This window comes from Marmota marmota, unplaced genomic scaffold, assembly GCF_001458135.2.
Source record: "Marmota marmota marmota unplaced genomic scaffold, marMar, whole genome shotgun sequence".
Taxonomy (NCBI): Eukaryota; Metazoa; Chordata; class Mammalia; order Rodentia; family Sciuridae; genus Marmota; species Marmota marmota.
Window position 1 is genome coordinate 7,820,946 of NW_026000241.1, and position 17,125 is coordinate 7,838,070.

A 17,125-nucleotide genomic window follows, 5' to 3' on the forward strand; every position below is an offset into this window, starting at 1 on the left:
CTCAGTTGTTAAATGCCCTTGAGTTCAATCCCTGGCACAAAAACAAAACAAAACAAACAACCCCCCCAAAAAAAGAACAAAAACAAAAACAAAAAAACTGGGTAATGGACTGGAGATACAGGAGCTCTGCGGTAGAGTGCTTGCCTCACATGCATGAGGCCCTAGGTTCAATCCCCAGTACTGAAAAAAAAAATTAAAAATTAAAAGAAACAGATAAAATTAATGCCTCCTTGTTGCTGCAAGTCAGTGCGCATGCATCATTAGGCTCTGATGTTGCCGCTCCTCAGCCTGCACTTTTTCCCTGTCTCCTCTCAGCAGGAGGGAGTGCGCGAATCCCTCAAGACATGGCTGCTTGCTCTGCGCTTCTGCTGCTACCATGGCCCCCTCACGATGGCTGGCATCCTTTCTGAGGATGTTTTGGATGTGAAAGACATTGATCCAGAGGGTAAAGAGTTTTATGGAGTATCTCTATTGCATTGTGAGAGTGAATCTTTCAAGATGGACCTCATTTTAGATATAAACATTCATATTTACCCTGTAGACTTGCTTGACAAGTTCCAATTGGTCATAGCTAATACCTTGTATGAAGATGGTACCCTAGGCCTTTCAGGGCTGACCAGTATGAGTATGTAATGTAGGGGAACGTGTGCAGGATTGAGGGGATGAAACGTCTATGGAAGCAGCAACACACCTCTCTGCTTACGTATTCTATGGGGCTTCACTCATGAGGCTGCAGGGTGATGCCAACAACCTGCAAGGATTTGGAGTGGATTCCAGAGTTTATCTGCTGATGAAGAAACTGGCCTTCTGAAGCTCAAGGGATGCCACCTGCTGCTTGGTCACTCAGGTTGTGGACCTTGTTCAAACCTGAGTAGATGTTCCTACTGTTTACCTAATAAGGAGGAACTAGCTTTCTGCCCACTGTTGGTGCATCTGTAGCTAGTCCAAACTCAATGGGAAACTGACTTGTCCATGAAAAACCCAGTGGGAGAGTTTGAAGCGAATCAGAAGTTGTTTTGTGTATATGACTTTTTGATTAAACTTTACTTTTTCAGGAAAAAAAAAAAATCGATGCTTCCTTTCCTCCCTCCCAACATCCTATCCCCACCCAGCAGGAAACCATCAGTTGGGAGGAGCACCATGTACACTCCTTTTTCCTAGTCCTGGCTTATCTGTGATTTCCCCAGTCTGATTAAAGTCCTCTTGTGTCCAGGACAAACACTGTCAGCTTCCAGCCTTAAAGGTCCCTTGATGAGGGGCTGGGGTTGTAGCTCAGTGGTAGAGCGCTTGCCTCGCACATGTGAGCCACTGGATTTGAACCTCAGCAACACATAAAAATAAATAAAATAAATAAAAATATTGTGTCCATCTTTAAAAAAAATTAAAAAGGTACCTTGCTGGCCCAGGCTGGCTCTTCACCTTTCAGATACCCTGACCCTGTGATGAGACCCTGAGTAAGAAGAGGGAGGTGCCCAGCTGCCTGACTCATCACGAGGGGCAGGGGAGGGAGGAGAGAGTAGAGACCACAGGCCTGGGAAGGAGGCTCTAGGATGAGCCCTTGGAAGAGGTCACTCTCTGATGAGGTCTCCACTTACCAGGTTCTCCTGCAAGCCACAGGCCTCCAGAGATCGCAACAGTTCCTCTTTGGGACTTACTGTCTCTAGGAGGATAAGTTTAGGTCTGGTACAAATTCAGGTCCCTGTCTGGTATAAGAGTTAGGAGAAAGGCCTCACCTCAGATATTGTTCCTGGCCTCCCCTCCAACATGTGAGGACGGATGGAGAACCTTGGATCCATGGGCCTGCTTGGGTCTCCCCCAGGCAATGTCAGCCCCTACCAAGATATTAGGAAGCAAGAGCCTTAGAATCTGCAAATTGGACAAGTGCTAGACATTCCTGAGCATCTCAGATTCCCGCCTGGTGTCCTTGGCACAACCAGGAGCTAGCAGGACAGAGGCTCCAAGATACCCACCCCTCCTGTGGTTTTCTCCTCACTTGGACTGGCTCCATTTTCTTGCCTCATACCCCTTCCCACTCTGGTTCTGCTTACTACCCCCACGCAGTCTAACTCACCCACCCAATCATAGACTTTACTCATAAAGGATCTCACTGAAGCTGAAAAGGTCCAGGAAAAGAATTCCATCACAGCTGAGGCCAGGTTGCTCTAAGCATCCCAGCAAGGCAGCCCCAGAGTCAGAGGGCCAAACAGCCTGCTGGCTGCCATGTCTCTAGACCTGCACCCAAGAGCTGCCTGCAGCATGTGTAAAGAGCTTCCATGGTCCAATTCACAGGGCGGGGCTACCATGGTCCAATATCCCTCTTGGTCTTAATTCACCAAAAGGAAATGCCTATTACTGTTTGGAGATGGGGCAGGACCCTGGAAGCCTCAGGCCCCAGAAACTGAACTACTTCTAGGAACTGGTCTGAGTAAAGAAGGTAAATCTTCAAATAGCTGTCTATTCTCTAGGGGCCTAGAGGTCAAGAAAGCACATGCGCTGACCTCAGCTTATCAACTCCAGGTTAATCTGAATCACCATTACACCTAGTACCTCCTGATGGAACCTAGCCCAGTACTCTGCTCAGAGCAGCCACTCAGTCCTAACTCAGAGCATCTATCTGCTCCTAGCCCAGATAACCAAGCCAGAAAGAGGCTCAGATATAATCAGAAAAGCTCATAAATCCAGGCATGGTGGAATAAATTCAGTCACTATAATCCCAGCAACTCGGCAGATTAAGGCAGGAGGATCTCAAGTTTGAGATCAGCAAAACTCTGTCTTGGAATAAAGAAATAAATAAATCGGGCCCAAGATGTAGAGCTGGCTGTGCCTGATGGTGCTTCTGAAGCGAAGCTGGGTTGGGTAGAGAGTAGGGGCCGGTAATCGGGGGTGGTGGGAGAAGGAGGAGGCAGAGAATCACTTATAAGTGGCGCCCAAGCAGGACCCGAAGCTGAAATTCCAGGAGGGTGAGCCAGTGCTGTGCTTTCATGGGCCTCTCCTTTATGAAGCAAAGTGTATTAAGGTTGCCATAAAGGACAAACAAGTGAAATACTTTATACATTACAGTGGTTGGAATAAAAATTGGGATGAATGGGTTCCAGAGAGCAGAGTGCTCAAGTATGTGGACACCAATCTGCAGAAACAGCGAGAACTCCAAAAAGCCAATCAGGAGCAGTATGCAGAGGGGAAGATGAGAGGGGCTGCTCCAGGAAAGAAGATATCTAGTCTGCAACAGAAAAATGTTGAAGTGAAAACCAAAAAGAACAAACAGAAAACACCTGGAAATGGAGATGGTGGCAGTACCAGTGAGACATCTCAGCCTACTCGAAAGAAAAGGGCCCAGGTAGCTCCTACTGTTGAAAATGAAGATACATTTATGAACAGAGTTGAAGTTAAAGTAAAGATTCCTGAAGAGCTAAAACCATGGCTTGTTGATGACTGGGACTTAATTACCAGACAAAAACAGCTCTTTTATCTTCCTGGGAAGAAGAATGTGGATTCTATTCTTGAGGATTATGCAAATTACAAGAAATCTCCAGGAAACACAGATAATAAGGAGTATGCTGTTAATGAAGTTGTGGCAGGAATAAAAGAATACTTCAATGTAATGCTGGGCACTCAACTGCTCTACAAATTTGAGATGCTGAAATCCTTGTAGATCATTCTGATGCACCCATGTCCCAGGTGTATGGAGCGCCACATCTACTGAGATTATTTGTACGAATTGGAGCGATGTTGGCCTATACACCTCTGGATGAGAAGAGCCCTGCTTTATTATTGAATTATTTTCATGATTTCCTCAAGTACCTGGCAAAGAATTCTGCAACTTTGTTTAGTGCCAGGGATTATGAAGTCACCCCTCCTGAATACCATCAGAAAGCAGTGTGAGGAGGTGTACTTCATTCACTTGTTCTGGATCTCGGTAAACACATTTTTGTTCTTAGTCCTTCTCTTGTACAAATGATGTACTTTGAAGATGTTAGTGTATAACAAAATTGATGTTTGTTTTCTGTTTGAATTTAAACAGAGAAAATAAAAGTTGTTACTGCTCCTTTTTTCCTTTCAAAAAAAAAAAGAATAAAGAAATAAAGAAAGGGTGGGTATATAGTTCAGTGGTAGAGCACCCTGGGTTCAATCCTTGGTGGGGAGAACAAAACAGAGAAGCTCATCAAATTTATTTACTGAAATAACTATAAAGCAACCAGTCAGATGGATTTACTGGAAGATAGTAAAGCAAAGCTTCACTGAGGTCTCTGCCCAGACTGACCCTTGAGAGTAACTGCTGAGAGGACCCATAAGAGGACACTGTCTTCCTGGTGAAAGCTGGGCTCCAGACTTAAAGTGGCCAAGGTTGCCCTAGAGGGGCCTCAGGCCAAGAAGGTGGTCACACTAGCCCCTACTCAGATCTAAACCCAATGTAGTTCTCCTCAAATGTCTGAGATCCCCCAGGTTGCCCTGCAACATCCCCTCTGCCCCCTGGTGGAGGTTCTAAGTGCACAGAAGAAAGGGAGATCAGGCTGCACTCAGACCACCACCAAACTAGACTGAGGCTGGAAACAAGACTGTCTGTCCCCTTTCCTCCTCTATAAAGTGAATATGGGCTATGTTGGAATAAGTGGGTACTTCTCAGTGTTCTATGGAATAATGGTCAGACAAGACCCTGTGAAGCAGCTCGGCACGGTGGTGCACGTCTGTACTCCCAGTGACTTGAGAGGCTGAGACAGGAGGATCGTGAGTCCAAAGCAAGTCTCAGCAAAATCGAGGTGCTAAGAAACTCAGTGAGACTCTGTCTCTAAATCAATTACAAAATAGGGCTGGGATGTGGCTCAGGGGCTGAGTGCCCAAGAGTTCAATCTCTGGTATCAAAAAAAAAAAAAAAAAAAAAAAAACCTGTGAAGCTGAGTGTGGTGGTGCACAACTGTAACTCAGGAGGCTGAAACAAAAGGATCTCAAGTTCAAGGCCAGACTCAGCAAGATAGTGAGATCCTCAGCAATTTAGCCAGAACCTAGTACAAAAAAAAAAAAATTAAAAAAAAAGATTGTCTGTGAAAAGGGTTTTTCACTCAAGGAAGTATAGGAAACCTCCATGCTGTTCCTTGGAGCCTCACAATTCACAACTTGTTTGTTTCAGGTACTAGGGATTGAACCCAGGGGTGTTCTGCCACTGGGCTATATCCCTAGCCGTTTTTATTTTTCATTTTGAGACAGTGTCTTGCTAAATTGCTCAGGCTGATCTTGAATTTGTGATCCCATGCCTCAACCTTTCAAAGTAAATAGGATTACAAGCTAGTGCCACCACCAGCACCCCACCCCACACCCACACAATATACAATTTTTAAAAGACTCTAAGTAGTGATACAGAAAAGGAAACTTTCACTCTAATTAATCTTGATTTCCCCAAATCCACTTTCTAGACCCATACAAACATCCCAGAAGGCCTGGGGTGTGCCTTGGAGTCTGAACCTTGGATTGGAATGGGCCCAGCCCCAGTTCCCTCTGGGGCAGACATTGCCCCCAGTTCCCTTTGGGGCAGACATTGCTTAGGGTTACAAAGGAATTTGGGGAGTGAGGGGGTGGAAACCAGGGTCCCAACCCCCACCCTGCCATCCTCCTAGACCATACCCGCACAGCACTTGCCAAATGTAGGCATTTGCCAACCAGCTGTGGGCAGATGGAGCAAGAGGCTTTACCTCAGCCAGAACAAGAGGGAGCCTCAGGAACAATGTCACACACCAGAGGCCCATGGATTGAGAAAGGCAGGGACAGGGTGATGACACTACAGGCCCTAACACAGTGTTTCTTCCTCTGAGCACATCTGTGGGCTGGAGGGGGTGGGGCAGGATACCCAAGTATAAGCTGTAAGGAGGGCTCAGCTGCTACCCAGCACCTCTGACTTCCAGGGGGAGGACCCCAAGAAATTACAAGAAAACTAAGCCCTTTGAGATGAAGTCCTCCCCCTATTCCAGAACCTCCCTAATGCCCAGTGTCCTCCATTCACTGCCCATGGCCTCTGACCTGGGTCAGACTTCATTACCTCTACTTGTTGGGGAATCACTTCCCAAAGTTTCCAGTGCTGGACACCCACTTGCAATAGGTTACAGGAATGTGATGTCACACCCTTCATATTGTTAATTGTATATGGTAGACTGGGGGACTGTGAGGGTCAGCAACCTCTCACATTTCTCTAACATACTTTATTTGAAACTTCTTCCTTTTTTTTTTTAAATACCTTTATTTCACTTATTTATTTTTATGTGGCGCTGAGGATCGAACCCAAGGTCTCTAACGTGGTATGCAAGCGCTCTATCACTGAGCCACAACCCCAAGCCTTTATTTGAAACTTCTGAAAAGCATTTATATCACATGCTTTGTTCTGTCCTGTGAAGGCCTCTGAAGGGCTGACCAGCAACCATTCCTCCATTTCCAGCTGAGACTAACAGTTGTCAAGAGGCTGCCATAGAAGATAAATGGCCAGCAGAAACCAACAACATAGGTGTGGGGCTCCTGACCCTGAACATTTTGAACCCTGCAAAATTTTCTGGAAACAGATCCCCAGAAATTGGAGTGCATTTTTTTCTCATACAGTGCTTAGCTTTCAGCCTTTGTCCTAATGACAGCTGCCTTTTCTGTCAACGCAGAATATTTTTTTCCAAATATTCTCCCGAGAAAACAGTGCCCTCTGGTGGTCTGCTTGGGTCCTCTGGGGGAAGAGCAGGACAAAATGTCCTCAACCTCCTCAGAAGGGAAAAACCTGCCTCACCACCCCAACACCATGTCAGTCCATCTTCCATGGGGAAGAGGGAGAAGGAATGATGGCTGCTCAGAGGCCCTTTCTTTTTCTTTCTTTCTTTTTTTTTTTTTTTTTTTTGTCTTTTTTTTATGTAGCAGATATTTTATTAGTTTGTACTAATACATTTTCATATTACAAAGGCAATTGAGTGGAATTTTTTTTTTCATGTTTTGGTATGAGGATGGAATCCAGGGACCCTTAACCACTAAGCCACATCTCCAGCTCTTTTTATTTTTTTATTTTGAGACAGGATCTTTTTTTTTTTTTAATTTTTATTAGTTTTTGATGGATCCTTATTCATTTATTTGTTTATATGTGGTGTTGAGAATCGAACCCAGTACCTCACACATGCTAGGCAAGCACTCTACCACTAAGCCACAACCCCAGCCTGAGCCACAACTTGCCAAGTTGCTTAGGGCCTTGCAAAATTGCTGAACCTGGCTTTGAATTTCAGATGTTCCTGCCTCAGCTTCCCAAGCCACTGGGATTACAGGCATTTGCCACTGCCCCTGGCTCAGAGGCCCTTTCTAAATCCACTGCCTTCAGGATAACATTCAAACGCTTGGTCTTCATTCACTCCACAAACATTTCTCCAAGTCTCCATGAGCCAAGCTCTAGCCTGCTCTGGGAACAAGAGGCCATGCTGCTCCAGGGGGCTCCCAGATTATCCATGAGGCCTGAGGCTGTTCTCTTCCCCCATGCCTGGTTCCTACCATTGCCAGACCAAAGAATTCCTTCCCTGTGATCCCTCAAACCCCCATGACCACCACCACCAGCAGCAACCAGACAGAGGAAGGAAAATCTGGAGAGTGGTAGCCTGAAAGCCATATCAGGTAAATGTCTCTAGGAGTGGTCAAGTGTATCTAGTTATCTACTGCTGGGTAGATAACAACAAGGACTGCAAATTGGCCACAGTGAAGTCCCTAGAGAACTTGACAAAAGGGCTAGAGTTGTGGCTCAGTGGAGGAGTGCTTGCCTCGCACATGCAAGGCCCTGGATTCAATCCTCAGCACCACATAAAAATAAATAAACAAAATAAAGATATTGTATCCATCTACAACTAAAAAAGATATTAAAAAAGAAGAAGAAGAACTTGACAAAAGGTGTTTCCTATGAAATAGGGAAGGTGATGTCTGACTGGAGTTGGTTCAAAATAAAATGGAGCCGGATGTGATGTACTCCCAGAAGCTCAGGAGCTGAGGCAGGAGGATTATGAGTTCAAAGCCAGCCTCAGCAATGGCTAAGCAACTCAGTGAGACCCTGTTTCTAAATAAAATTACAAAATATGGCTGGGGATGTGGCTTGGTGGTTCAGTGCCCCTGAGTTCAATTCCTGGTTTAAAAAAAAAAAAAAGATAAAATGGGATAAGAGAAATTAGAGACAATATTGTGGGTATAGAGTCTAGGTCTCTTTTAGCATGCATGTACTCTATCAATGAACTACATCCCTAGCCCTAGAGAAAACATTTTTTGAGGATTTTTACTGTGAAGGGGAAGAGTATAACTGGAGGGAAAAATGCCATCAAGAGAAGGTTTTGTTGTGGTATTTTGCTATTCTGGGAATGGAACCCAAGTGCCTAGGGCATGCTCAACTCCTTTTCTGCCACTAAACTATAACCCCAGACCTGATTTTTTGTTGTTGTCATTGTTTTTTGTTTTGTTGTTGTTGTTGTTTTGTGGGGGGGGTTATTTGTTTTTTTTTTTGTTGTTGTTGTTTTTAATTTTGTTTTGTTGTTGTTGTTTTATTTTATTTGCTTTTGTACAGAGCTGAAGATTGGACCTATGGCCTGACACATTCCAGGAAATCACTTTACCATTGCATTTAACCTCTAGACATGTTTATTTTTTATTTTTTATTCTTTTGAGACTGGGAAGACAGGGTGTTACTAAATTGCCCAGACTAGCCTCAAACTTGCAATCCTCCTGCCTCAGTCTCCTAGGTTGCTAGGATTACAGGTGGATGCTATCAGCTCAGTTACTTTGTTTCTTGATCTGGGTGTTGATTGCATGAGTGTGCTTACCTTGTGGAAATTCATTGAGCTGCACATTCATGATTTGTTCCCTGTCCTATATGAATAGTATGTTTCAATAATCAAAGTTTGTTATAATTAAAAAAAAAAACAGGCTGGGTATGGTGGCACATATATATCATTTCAGCAATTTGGGAGGTAGAGACAGAAGATCTCAAGTTCAAGGTTAGCCTGGGCAAACTTAATAAGACCCTGTCTCAAAATAAAAAATGAAAAGGGCTGGGAATGTACCACAGTGGTAGAGCACTACCACTGTTAAGTCCCCAGTATCACCAAAAAAAAAAAAAAAAAAAAAAAAAAAANGAGATGTGGCTTAGTGGTTAAGGGTCCCTGGATTCCATCCTCATACCAAAACATGAAAAAAAAAATTCCACTCAATTGCCTTTGTAATATGAAAATGTATTAGTACAAACTAATAAAATATCTGCTACATAAAAAAAAGACAAAAAAAAAAAAAAGAAAGAAAGAAAAAAAGAACTGTTTCCAAAATTTACCCTTGTTGCTCCTTGCAATCACCCTCCCCCAGTGTAACCAGAACCTTAATTTGTATCACCAAGAATTACAAAACAGAACTTGACTTTTGGAGGGAGGTTTTGGGGATTGAGTTCAGGGCCTTGTGCATGTAAAGCAAGTGTCTACCATGTACACCCCCAGCCCTTTCTATATTAAGGAAGGGTCTAATTAAATTGTCCAGGTTGGCCTCAAACTTGTGACCCTCCTGCCTTAGCCTCCCGAATAGCTGGGATGACTGACACAGGCAGTCCTCAGTGCTGGTGCTCTTAGATTGAGGTGCCTAAAGTTGTCTTTGCATACACTCAGTCTTCATGCTAATTAACCCCAAAACTATACTGAGTGCCAAGCCCAGACAATCCACAGGCACAAAACTAAGCTCTTCAGGCAGGCGTGGTTACACATACCTATAATCCCAGTGATTTAGGAGTCTAAGGCAGAAGAATCACAAGTTTGAGACTAGCCTTAACAATTTAGTGAGGCACTAAACAACTTTTCAAGACCCTGCCTCGAATTAAAATTTAGAAGGGAAGAGCTGTAATTCAGTGGTAAAGTGCCCCTGAGTTCAAATCCCAGTCCCGGAAAAAAAGAAAGAAACATTACTCTCTATTCAGGTGCTTGAGTCACTGCCTAGAAATTTTCCAAATTCCTCTCTTCCCCCCACCCAGGCCAATCTTAACTCTCACTTATCAAAAGACTCTTTCAAGGTTCTCAAGGTCAGTTCCTTTCTCTGTGGCTGAGGTCTCCACCTTGATTCAGAATTTCCCAGATCAGGAGGACAGCCAGCTCCTAGTTCCTCAATCCTCCCAACCCTGCAGTAAATCTTATTCTCTTATCAACCACTCTCCACACCCTTGGTCCACAACACAAGGCCAAACCCTTCAGCAAGATCTAAGGTCTTCAAGAACTGTGCCACACACTTGGGTCTCTCACAACCACTCCCAGGGGCCCATTCTAGAGCAAATCAGTGGTAGTTCTCACTAACTGCAGAATTCTTTCTCACATGCTGCATCTGGGGCACCTTATAGAGCACTTATCTCTCCCTACCACCTAGGGTCCCTTTTCCAGGGACTCACAACTTCCAATTTCAGCAGCTTTAATCAATTCCCTTTGGGCCAGGCACATGCCTATAATCCCCACTACCCAGAAAGCTGAGGTAAGAGAATCACGAATTCTAGGCCAGCCTGGGCAACTTGGGGGAGACCCTGCCCCAAAAAAGCATTTTTAAAGAGCTGGGGATGTAGCTCAGTGGTAGAGTGCTTGCCTAGCCAGAGTTCACTCCCAACCACTGCAAAAAGTAATAATAATACTAATAAATAAGAAGAAGAAGAAGAAAAATAGGGCTGGGGTTGTAGGTCAGTCATGGAGAGCTTGCCTCTGACGTGTGAGGCACTGGGTTCAATCCTCCACACCATATGAAAATAAATAAACAAAATAAAAATATTTTTAAAAGAATAATAAAAATAAATCTCCTTTGGGAAGTGTCTCCTCCAAACTCCTCCACACTCTCTTCCCCTCCTAAAGATCTCTTTTGTCTCTGCACAAATGACAGCCATTATCATGGTGATGATTCCTTTATCATAAGGATCCTGAGGCTTAGCTGAGAAGAGCTCCCTAAGGGTAGGAATTGTGACATTTATATTTCAAGCACTGATTTTGTCTCAGTAGATACTGAATAAATATTTATTGAATGAATGAATGCAATAAGGTGGGTATTGAGTAAAGTATTAAATTGCATAAAAGAGTAAGAGCAGAATGACAGAGATACGACAGGGAAAAATATTGAAACTTGGAAGGGGTACATGTCATATGAACTGTGACAGCAGAGAGGGCTAAATGGTTAGTGGTTTCTAGAGGGATTTCTCCTGGCAGGTACTGGACAGTTTGTGAGCAAAAAAAAGGGATGAAGACAGAGAGGAAGATACCTTACTGTGAAGAACCTGGTGTTGGGGCCAAAAAGGTTTTGAGCTTCAGACTGTCAATCATTGCTTTAATTTTTTTTTAAAGTCATTGCTTTTCAAATTAGGTGGTAAGTCATCATATGTTTGTTTTAGTGGATCATAACCAGAGATTGATTGGTTGGTTTTTAAAGTGATATATAATAAAGTACAAAATAGGGTATTATTTGTTTGCTTGATTGTTTTTCTTTTGTTTTGTTTTAGTACAAGGAATTAAAGCGAGGGGTGCTTAACCACTAAGCCACATCCCCAGCCCTTTTAATATTTTTATTTTGAGACAGGGTCTCACTAGGTTGCTGAGGCTGGCTTTGAACTTGGCAATCCTCCTGCCTCAGCCTCTCAAATCGCTAGGATTCCTGGCATGCACCACCAAGCACGGCTTATATATTGTTGTATGAGTAAATAATGTGTTTAAAATGCTTTATTATTATTATTATTAGCTACACACAACATTACAATGATCTTGGCAATTCATACATTTGAATCATTGGGGTATAATTTCTCATTTTTCTGATTGTACAGATTGCAGAATCACATTGGTCATAGAGTCACCTATGTGTGGTTTTGTGTGTCCTGCGTCATTCCAAAACATGTGGAAGCCCTGCTTTAAGTCATGGGGGCACTTAAAGGGTTCTTGAGCAGAGAGTACTAGGAAATCAGATTTGCATTTGGAAAGATCACCTGGGAGTTAGGACTTGAAAGTTCAGTTGGCAACCAGCAACAGGAGGGAAAAGGAGTAAATGAAGGTGCTATGTCTGTCCAAAGGGACTCGGAAGAGTAGAATGAATTGAAATGAGTATTTCAATTTGAAAAAGTGGAGTTGAGTTGCCAGTGGGCCATTCTAGGTGGACTCAGGAGAGGGGCTGGAGTTCAGGAGGGAGAGTCCAGTAGGAGACAGGAATTCAGGATTTCTATGAGATAAGGGAGGAGGCCACAAGGAGTACTTAGAGTGGGTGAAATTGTTCAGAAGTTCCAATATAAAATGGTGAGGGCTTCTGCTAGAAGAGTTTGCCACTGCAGGGCAGACATAACCAGGAAGCAGGATTTAGTCTATACGCAGAATGGTAACTACAAAACTCATTCCCTTGTATAATTCAACATAAGTACAAATTATTTATTAGAATTTTCTTATGTCTGGCCTTAAAAGATAGATAGTTCGGTGGTCGACAGACCTGGCTGTGTTTAGAATAATACAGACAGCAAGGTACAGTGGCATACCTCTGTAATCCTAGTGGCTCCGGAGGCTGAGCCAGGAGGATCACAAGTTCAATACCAGCCTCCTCAGCAATTTATCAAAGCCCTAAGCAACTTAGTGAGACCCTGACTCAAAATAAAAAATAAAAAGGGCTGGGGATGTAGCTTAGTGATTAAGCGCCCCTGGGCTCAATCTTTGCTACAAAAAAATAATAGTAATCCAGAGAAAGCTTTGTGAGTATACAGATTCCAAGCAGGACCCCACACCAGGCCTATGGAGAGAAGTCTATTATGTCTGACCTTCCTTCTTAGTGTTAAACTAAACCCTGTAGTCTCCAGGGAGGCTTGTACTGCATCCCATAATTCAGTCCTGCTACCAGCAGAGTTGAATGAAAGCACATACAAAATGTTGAATCAAAAAGGAATGTTTCTTTCTCTTCAGAAAATAAGACTTATAAAATTTTTTTTTAATTTCAATATTTATTTTTCAGTTTTCGGCAGACACAACATCTTTGTTTGTATGTGGTGCTAAGGATCCAACCCGGGCCGCACGCATGCCAGGCAAGCGCGCTACCGCTTGAGCCACATCCCCAGCCCAAGACTCATAAATTGATGGAGGAAAATACTGAGGTTTTGGGGTTTTATTTGTAGCAAAGAGAATTCTTCATTATTTTATTTTATTTTATTTGGTGCCCTTGTATCTAAGACCTCACACATGCCAAGCACATGCAGTACCACTGAGCAACACTCCCCACCCTGGCAATCCCTTCTTTAAACAGAATACAACATACAGGGCACTATAATACATAGTACAGATTAAAAAGTCGCGCTTCTGTTGTTGCCAAGGAAGAGCCAGGGGCCCTACTAAGGCCCCTCCCTGTTTGAGACATACCACCCACAGGTAGAAAACAGAGGCCTACTCTTCTCCCTCTGCATTACCCCTTCCCCAGTTCAAGTCACCATCCCATCTCAGAATATGACTGCCACAATTGCCTTCAATCCCTTTCCCCCTCTCTACAATTGCTGCTTTCTAATCCATTCTCCACTCTGCCCCCACTAATTGCTGCTTTCTAATCCATTCTCCACTCTGCCCAAAAAGGTTATCAGTTTTAAATGCCTATGTAAACCTTTCAATTTTTTTTCACACCCTATTAGAATAAAGTCCAAATTCCAAGATGTGGTCTAGCAGCCTGGGCTCTTGCCTGCCTCCCTAATTTCCTGTCGCAACCTGTTGACTACCAGATATAGAACTCCCTCCATCCTCAGGGCCGTTGTTTAAGACCTTGTCTCTCAGTCCAAATTCCTCAAGGATTTCCTGACCTACTGGGCCAGACCAGATCATATTCCTTTTTCTTTCTTTCTTTTATTTTTAGTCCTGGGAATGGAACCCATGTCCTTGTGCATGCTAGGCAAGTACTCTACCACTGAGCTGCATGTGAAGCCTCAGATGCCCTTCTTTTATTATTATTATTATTTTTTAATACCTTTGTTTTATTTATTTATTTTTATATGGTGCTGAGGATCGAACCCAGGGCCTCACATATGCTAGGCAAGTGCTCTACCACTGAGCCACAACCCCAGCCCCTCAGATGCCCTTCTTAACTTTCTGGTTTTTGTTTTGCTTTAGAGCTGGGGATCTAACCCAGAGCCTCATGCAGGCTAGACAAGAGCTCTACTGCTACCTCAGATACTTTTTTTTTTTTTTTTTTTGCACTGGGAATTGAATCCAGGGGCACTAAACCATAGGACCACATCCCCAGTCCCTTCTTATTTTCTATATTGAGACAGCATCTCACTAAATTGCTTAGGGCCTCGCTAAATTGCTGAGGCTGGCTTTGAACTTGCGATCCTGCTGCCTGTGCCTCCCTAGCTACTGGAATTACAGACATGCTCCACCATGCCTGGCTTTCAAATACCCTTCTTAAACACCCTCAAAGCACTCATATTTTTTTCTTCACAGAATGTATTAATTTAGCCTATATGTACTGAGGGGTCTCCTGAACCGGGCACTGGGTGGTAGGAAAAAAGAAAGTCAAGGTCCCTACTCTTTGAGTTTGTAATAATTTGAGGGAGTTGGCCTAGTTAATTAATCACAGAAACAGATACAAGCAAGTGTTTAACTTCTTTGTTGGAAATGTTATGGTATGTTAATGTACTTCTCATTCGGGAATGTCCTGTGTGTGTATGTGTATGTGTGTGCTTTATAATAGGGATTTAATCCAGGGGTGTTTTACCACTAAGTCACATCCCCAGCCCCTCACTCAGCCTCCTGAGTACCTGGGATTACAGGCTTGTGCCACCACACCCATTTTTTTTTCCATATTTTTATTGGTGCATTATAATTATACATAGTATGTGGGACTCAGTGTTACATATTCGTACATGCACACAATATAACAATATAATTTGGTCAACATCGTTCTGCTTATCTATATTTTCTAAAACTGTACTTATATTATTTGTAGAATATAAATCTTTTATTTTTTTTAAATTTTACTTGTCATTTATTTTATTATTATTATTTTAAATATTTTTTTTAGTTGCAGATGGACACAATATCTTTATTTTAATGTGGTGCCAGAGATCGAACCCAGTGCCTCACACATGCTAAGCAAGCCCTCTACCACTGAGCCATAATCCCAACCCCTTTTTTGTGTGTGGTGCTAGGGATTGAAAACAGAGGCAAGCACTTTACCAACGGAGCTATCTCCCCAGCCCCGAATATAAACCTTTTAAAGCAAAGTTTTAAAAATGCTGCTTTCTTCTTCTTCTTCTCCTTCTTTAATGTGGTGCTGGTGATCAAACCCAGGGCCTTATGCATGGCAGGCAAGCGCTCTACCCCTGAGCTACATCTGCACCCCCCTTAAAAAAATTTTTTTAAGCAGAGATAATGATCATAATCTCCAGCAGGCTCTTAAAGCCACCTAAAATTCCTATGTGCTCCTTTTCTTTTAAGTATTTATTTTTAGTTGTAGTTGGACACAATACCTTTATTTTAGTCATTTTTATGTGGTGCTAAGGATTGAACCCAGGGCCTCACACATGCTAGGGGAGTGTTCTAACTCTGAGGCACTGCCCCAGCCCTCCTATGTGCTCTTTTTTTTTTTTTTTTAGAAAGAGTGATAAGCTAAGTATGTTTGCTTTAAAAATGCTGTCCAAAGCTAAGTCCTTTTATAGCCTGTATTGCACCTAGGTTTCTCTTTTACCATTCTAGAAGCAAACACTACTGCAGGGGCTATGAACAAGAATATGGCCACCTGGAAACTGGAAAGGGTAATTATTTTGAGTTTTAAGGGTTAAATGAATTGGTACAGTAACTCAGTTGGATCAGTGGCTGTTACCTGTTCACTAGTACTGTTCCCTAACAGCTCCCAGCGGGTCAGAGTTAGAAAAAAGGAAAAACTCAAGAGGATCCGCGAGATCGAATGCTACTGGGGGAGGGCGTGGGCCATTTCATGGGCTCAGGTCCGCATTGCCTGAGCGCCGGCGGAGCTGTCAGCGCACAGAGGGGCACTGGAGGCAAGGGTCTGGTGCTGAGGTTGCTCAGTTCCCTCCTCCTTATAAAGTTGGAGCATAGAGGTCTGGAGAAGAAAAGAGGAATCCAAAGCGCTGCTCACCCAGCGGAGGCCTCCAGACTGTGAGGACCGCTTGCCCCGCCCCAGCTTCCCACACCTGGCCTAGGGGGTTAAAATTAATGAAGTTTTTTATACTCTAGACAAGAGCCCTAGGGTTAGCTGTTCCTAGTGAGACACCTGGATCTTAGAAATAATCTGGTATCTTGAAAATGAGGAATTTGTGTCAGCAGTTTTCTGAATTTGCCCTCCATTATTTTAGCTGTAATTTAGGTGTTCTGTTTGGGTCTCACTTGCTCTTCCCTCTGGCATTAAAGCCTTAAGACAATGAATATTTTAAGAGAAGTCCAAGTTTTTGTTTTTTACCTACAAGGCTACAAGTATTTTGGGAAGCTCTAAGATTCTAAGGAGCAAGAAAGCTTCAGGACTTTTCTTATCTTTTGCTTAAAATGGGAGTCTGTTTGGTCAACCCCCTCTGCAAAGTATAGGCTAAAATCAGTGTCAACCCCCTCCTCAAAGTAAAGGCTAAAATCTGCTATTATGAATACCACTTTCCTTGCTTAATTCTCATCTTTACCTTCTGATTTCATTTCAGCCTTGAAAATCCCATGAGGAGAATAAATTCCCTACCTGTAAGTTCCATTATTTCAGACTAAAACCTGTTACCTATCCCCTAGCTTCCAGCTTGACTTTGATAGGAGACTTCAATTTAGGAAGTGAATACTGCTTTTCTGTAATCTCATAAGAACTCAAGACATTGCCTAGAGCAATTTCAGCAATGGCAGCCTCTTGAGAACTTTGTCTTCTGGTTTTATAAAACCAGGAAGGGTTCTTTTTATGGAAAATTTTGTGGTGGGGGGGCACATTACTGGGTATTGAACTCAAGGGCACTCAATCACTGAGCCACATTCCCAGCCTTATTTTGTATTTAGAGACAGGGTCTCACTGAGTTGCTTAGTTCTTTGCTTTTTGCTGAGGCTGGCTATGAACTTCCTGTCTTAGCCTCCCCAGCCAGTGGGATTATAGGCATGTATGTGCCACCACACTAAGAACTGAATTTTTGGGCTGGGGTTGTGAC

General features: G+C 43.2%; 1 protein-coding gene and 1 pseudogene across 2 annotated transcripts; both read left to right on the forward strand.

The window, feature by feature from the left end:
• The first annotated feature begins 390 nt into the window (after window positions 1–390).
• Window positions 391–811, forward strand: LOC107145597 (DNA-directed RNA polymerases I, II, and III subunit RPABC3-like). Its single transcript, XM_015489616.2, has 2 exons — window positions 391–625; window positions 684–811. The coding sequence occupies exons 1-2, from the start codon at window positions 391–393 to the stop codon at window positions 809–811; spliced, it is 363 nt and encodes a 120-aa protein (XP_015345102.1).
• A 2,101-nt stretch (window positions 812–2,912) lies between these two features.
• Window positions 2,913–4,048, forward strand: LOC107145390 (annotated as a pseudogene). Its single transcript, XR_001503898.2, has one exon. The product of XR_001503898.2 is annotated as a mortality factor 4-like protein 1 (transcript).
• The last annotated feature ends 13,077 nt before the right edge of the window (window positions 4,049–17,125 follow it).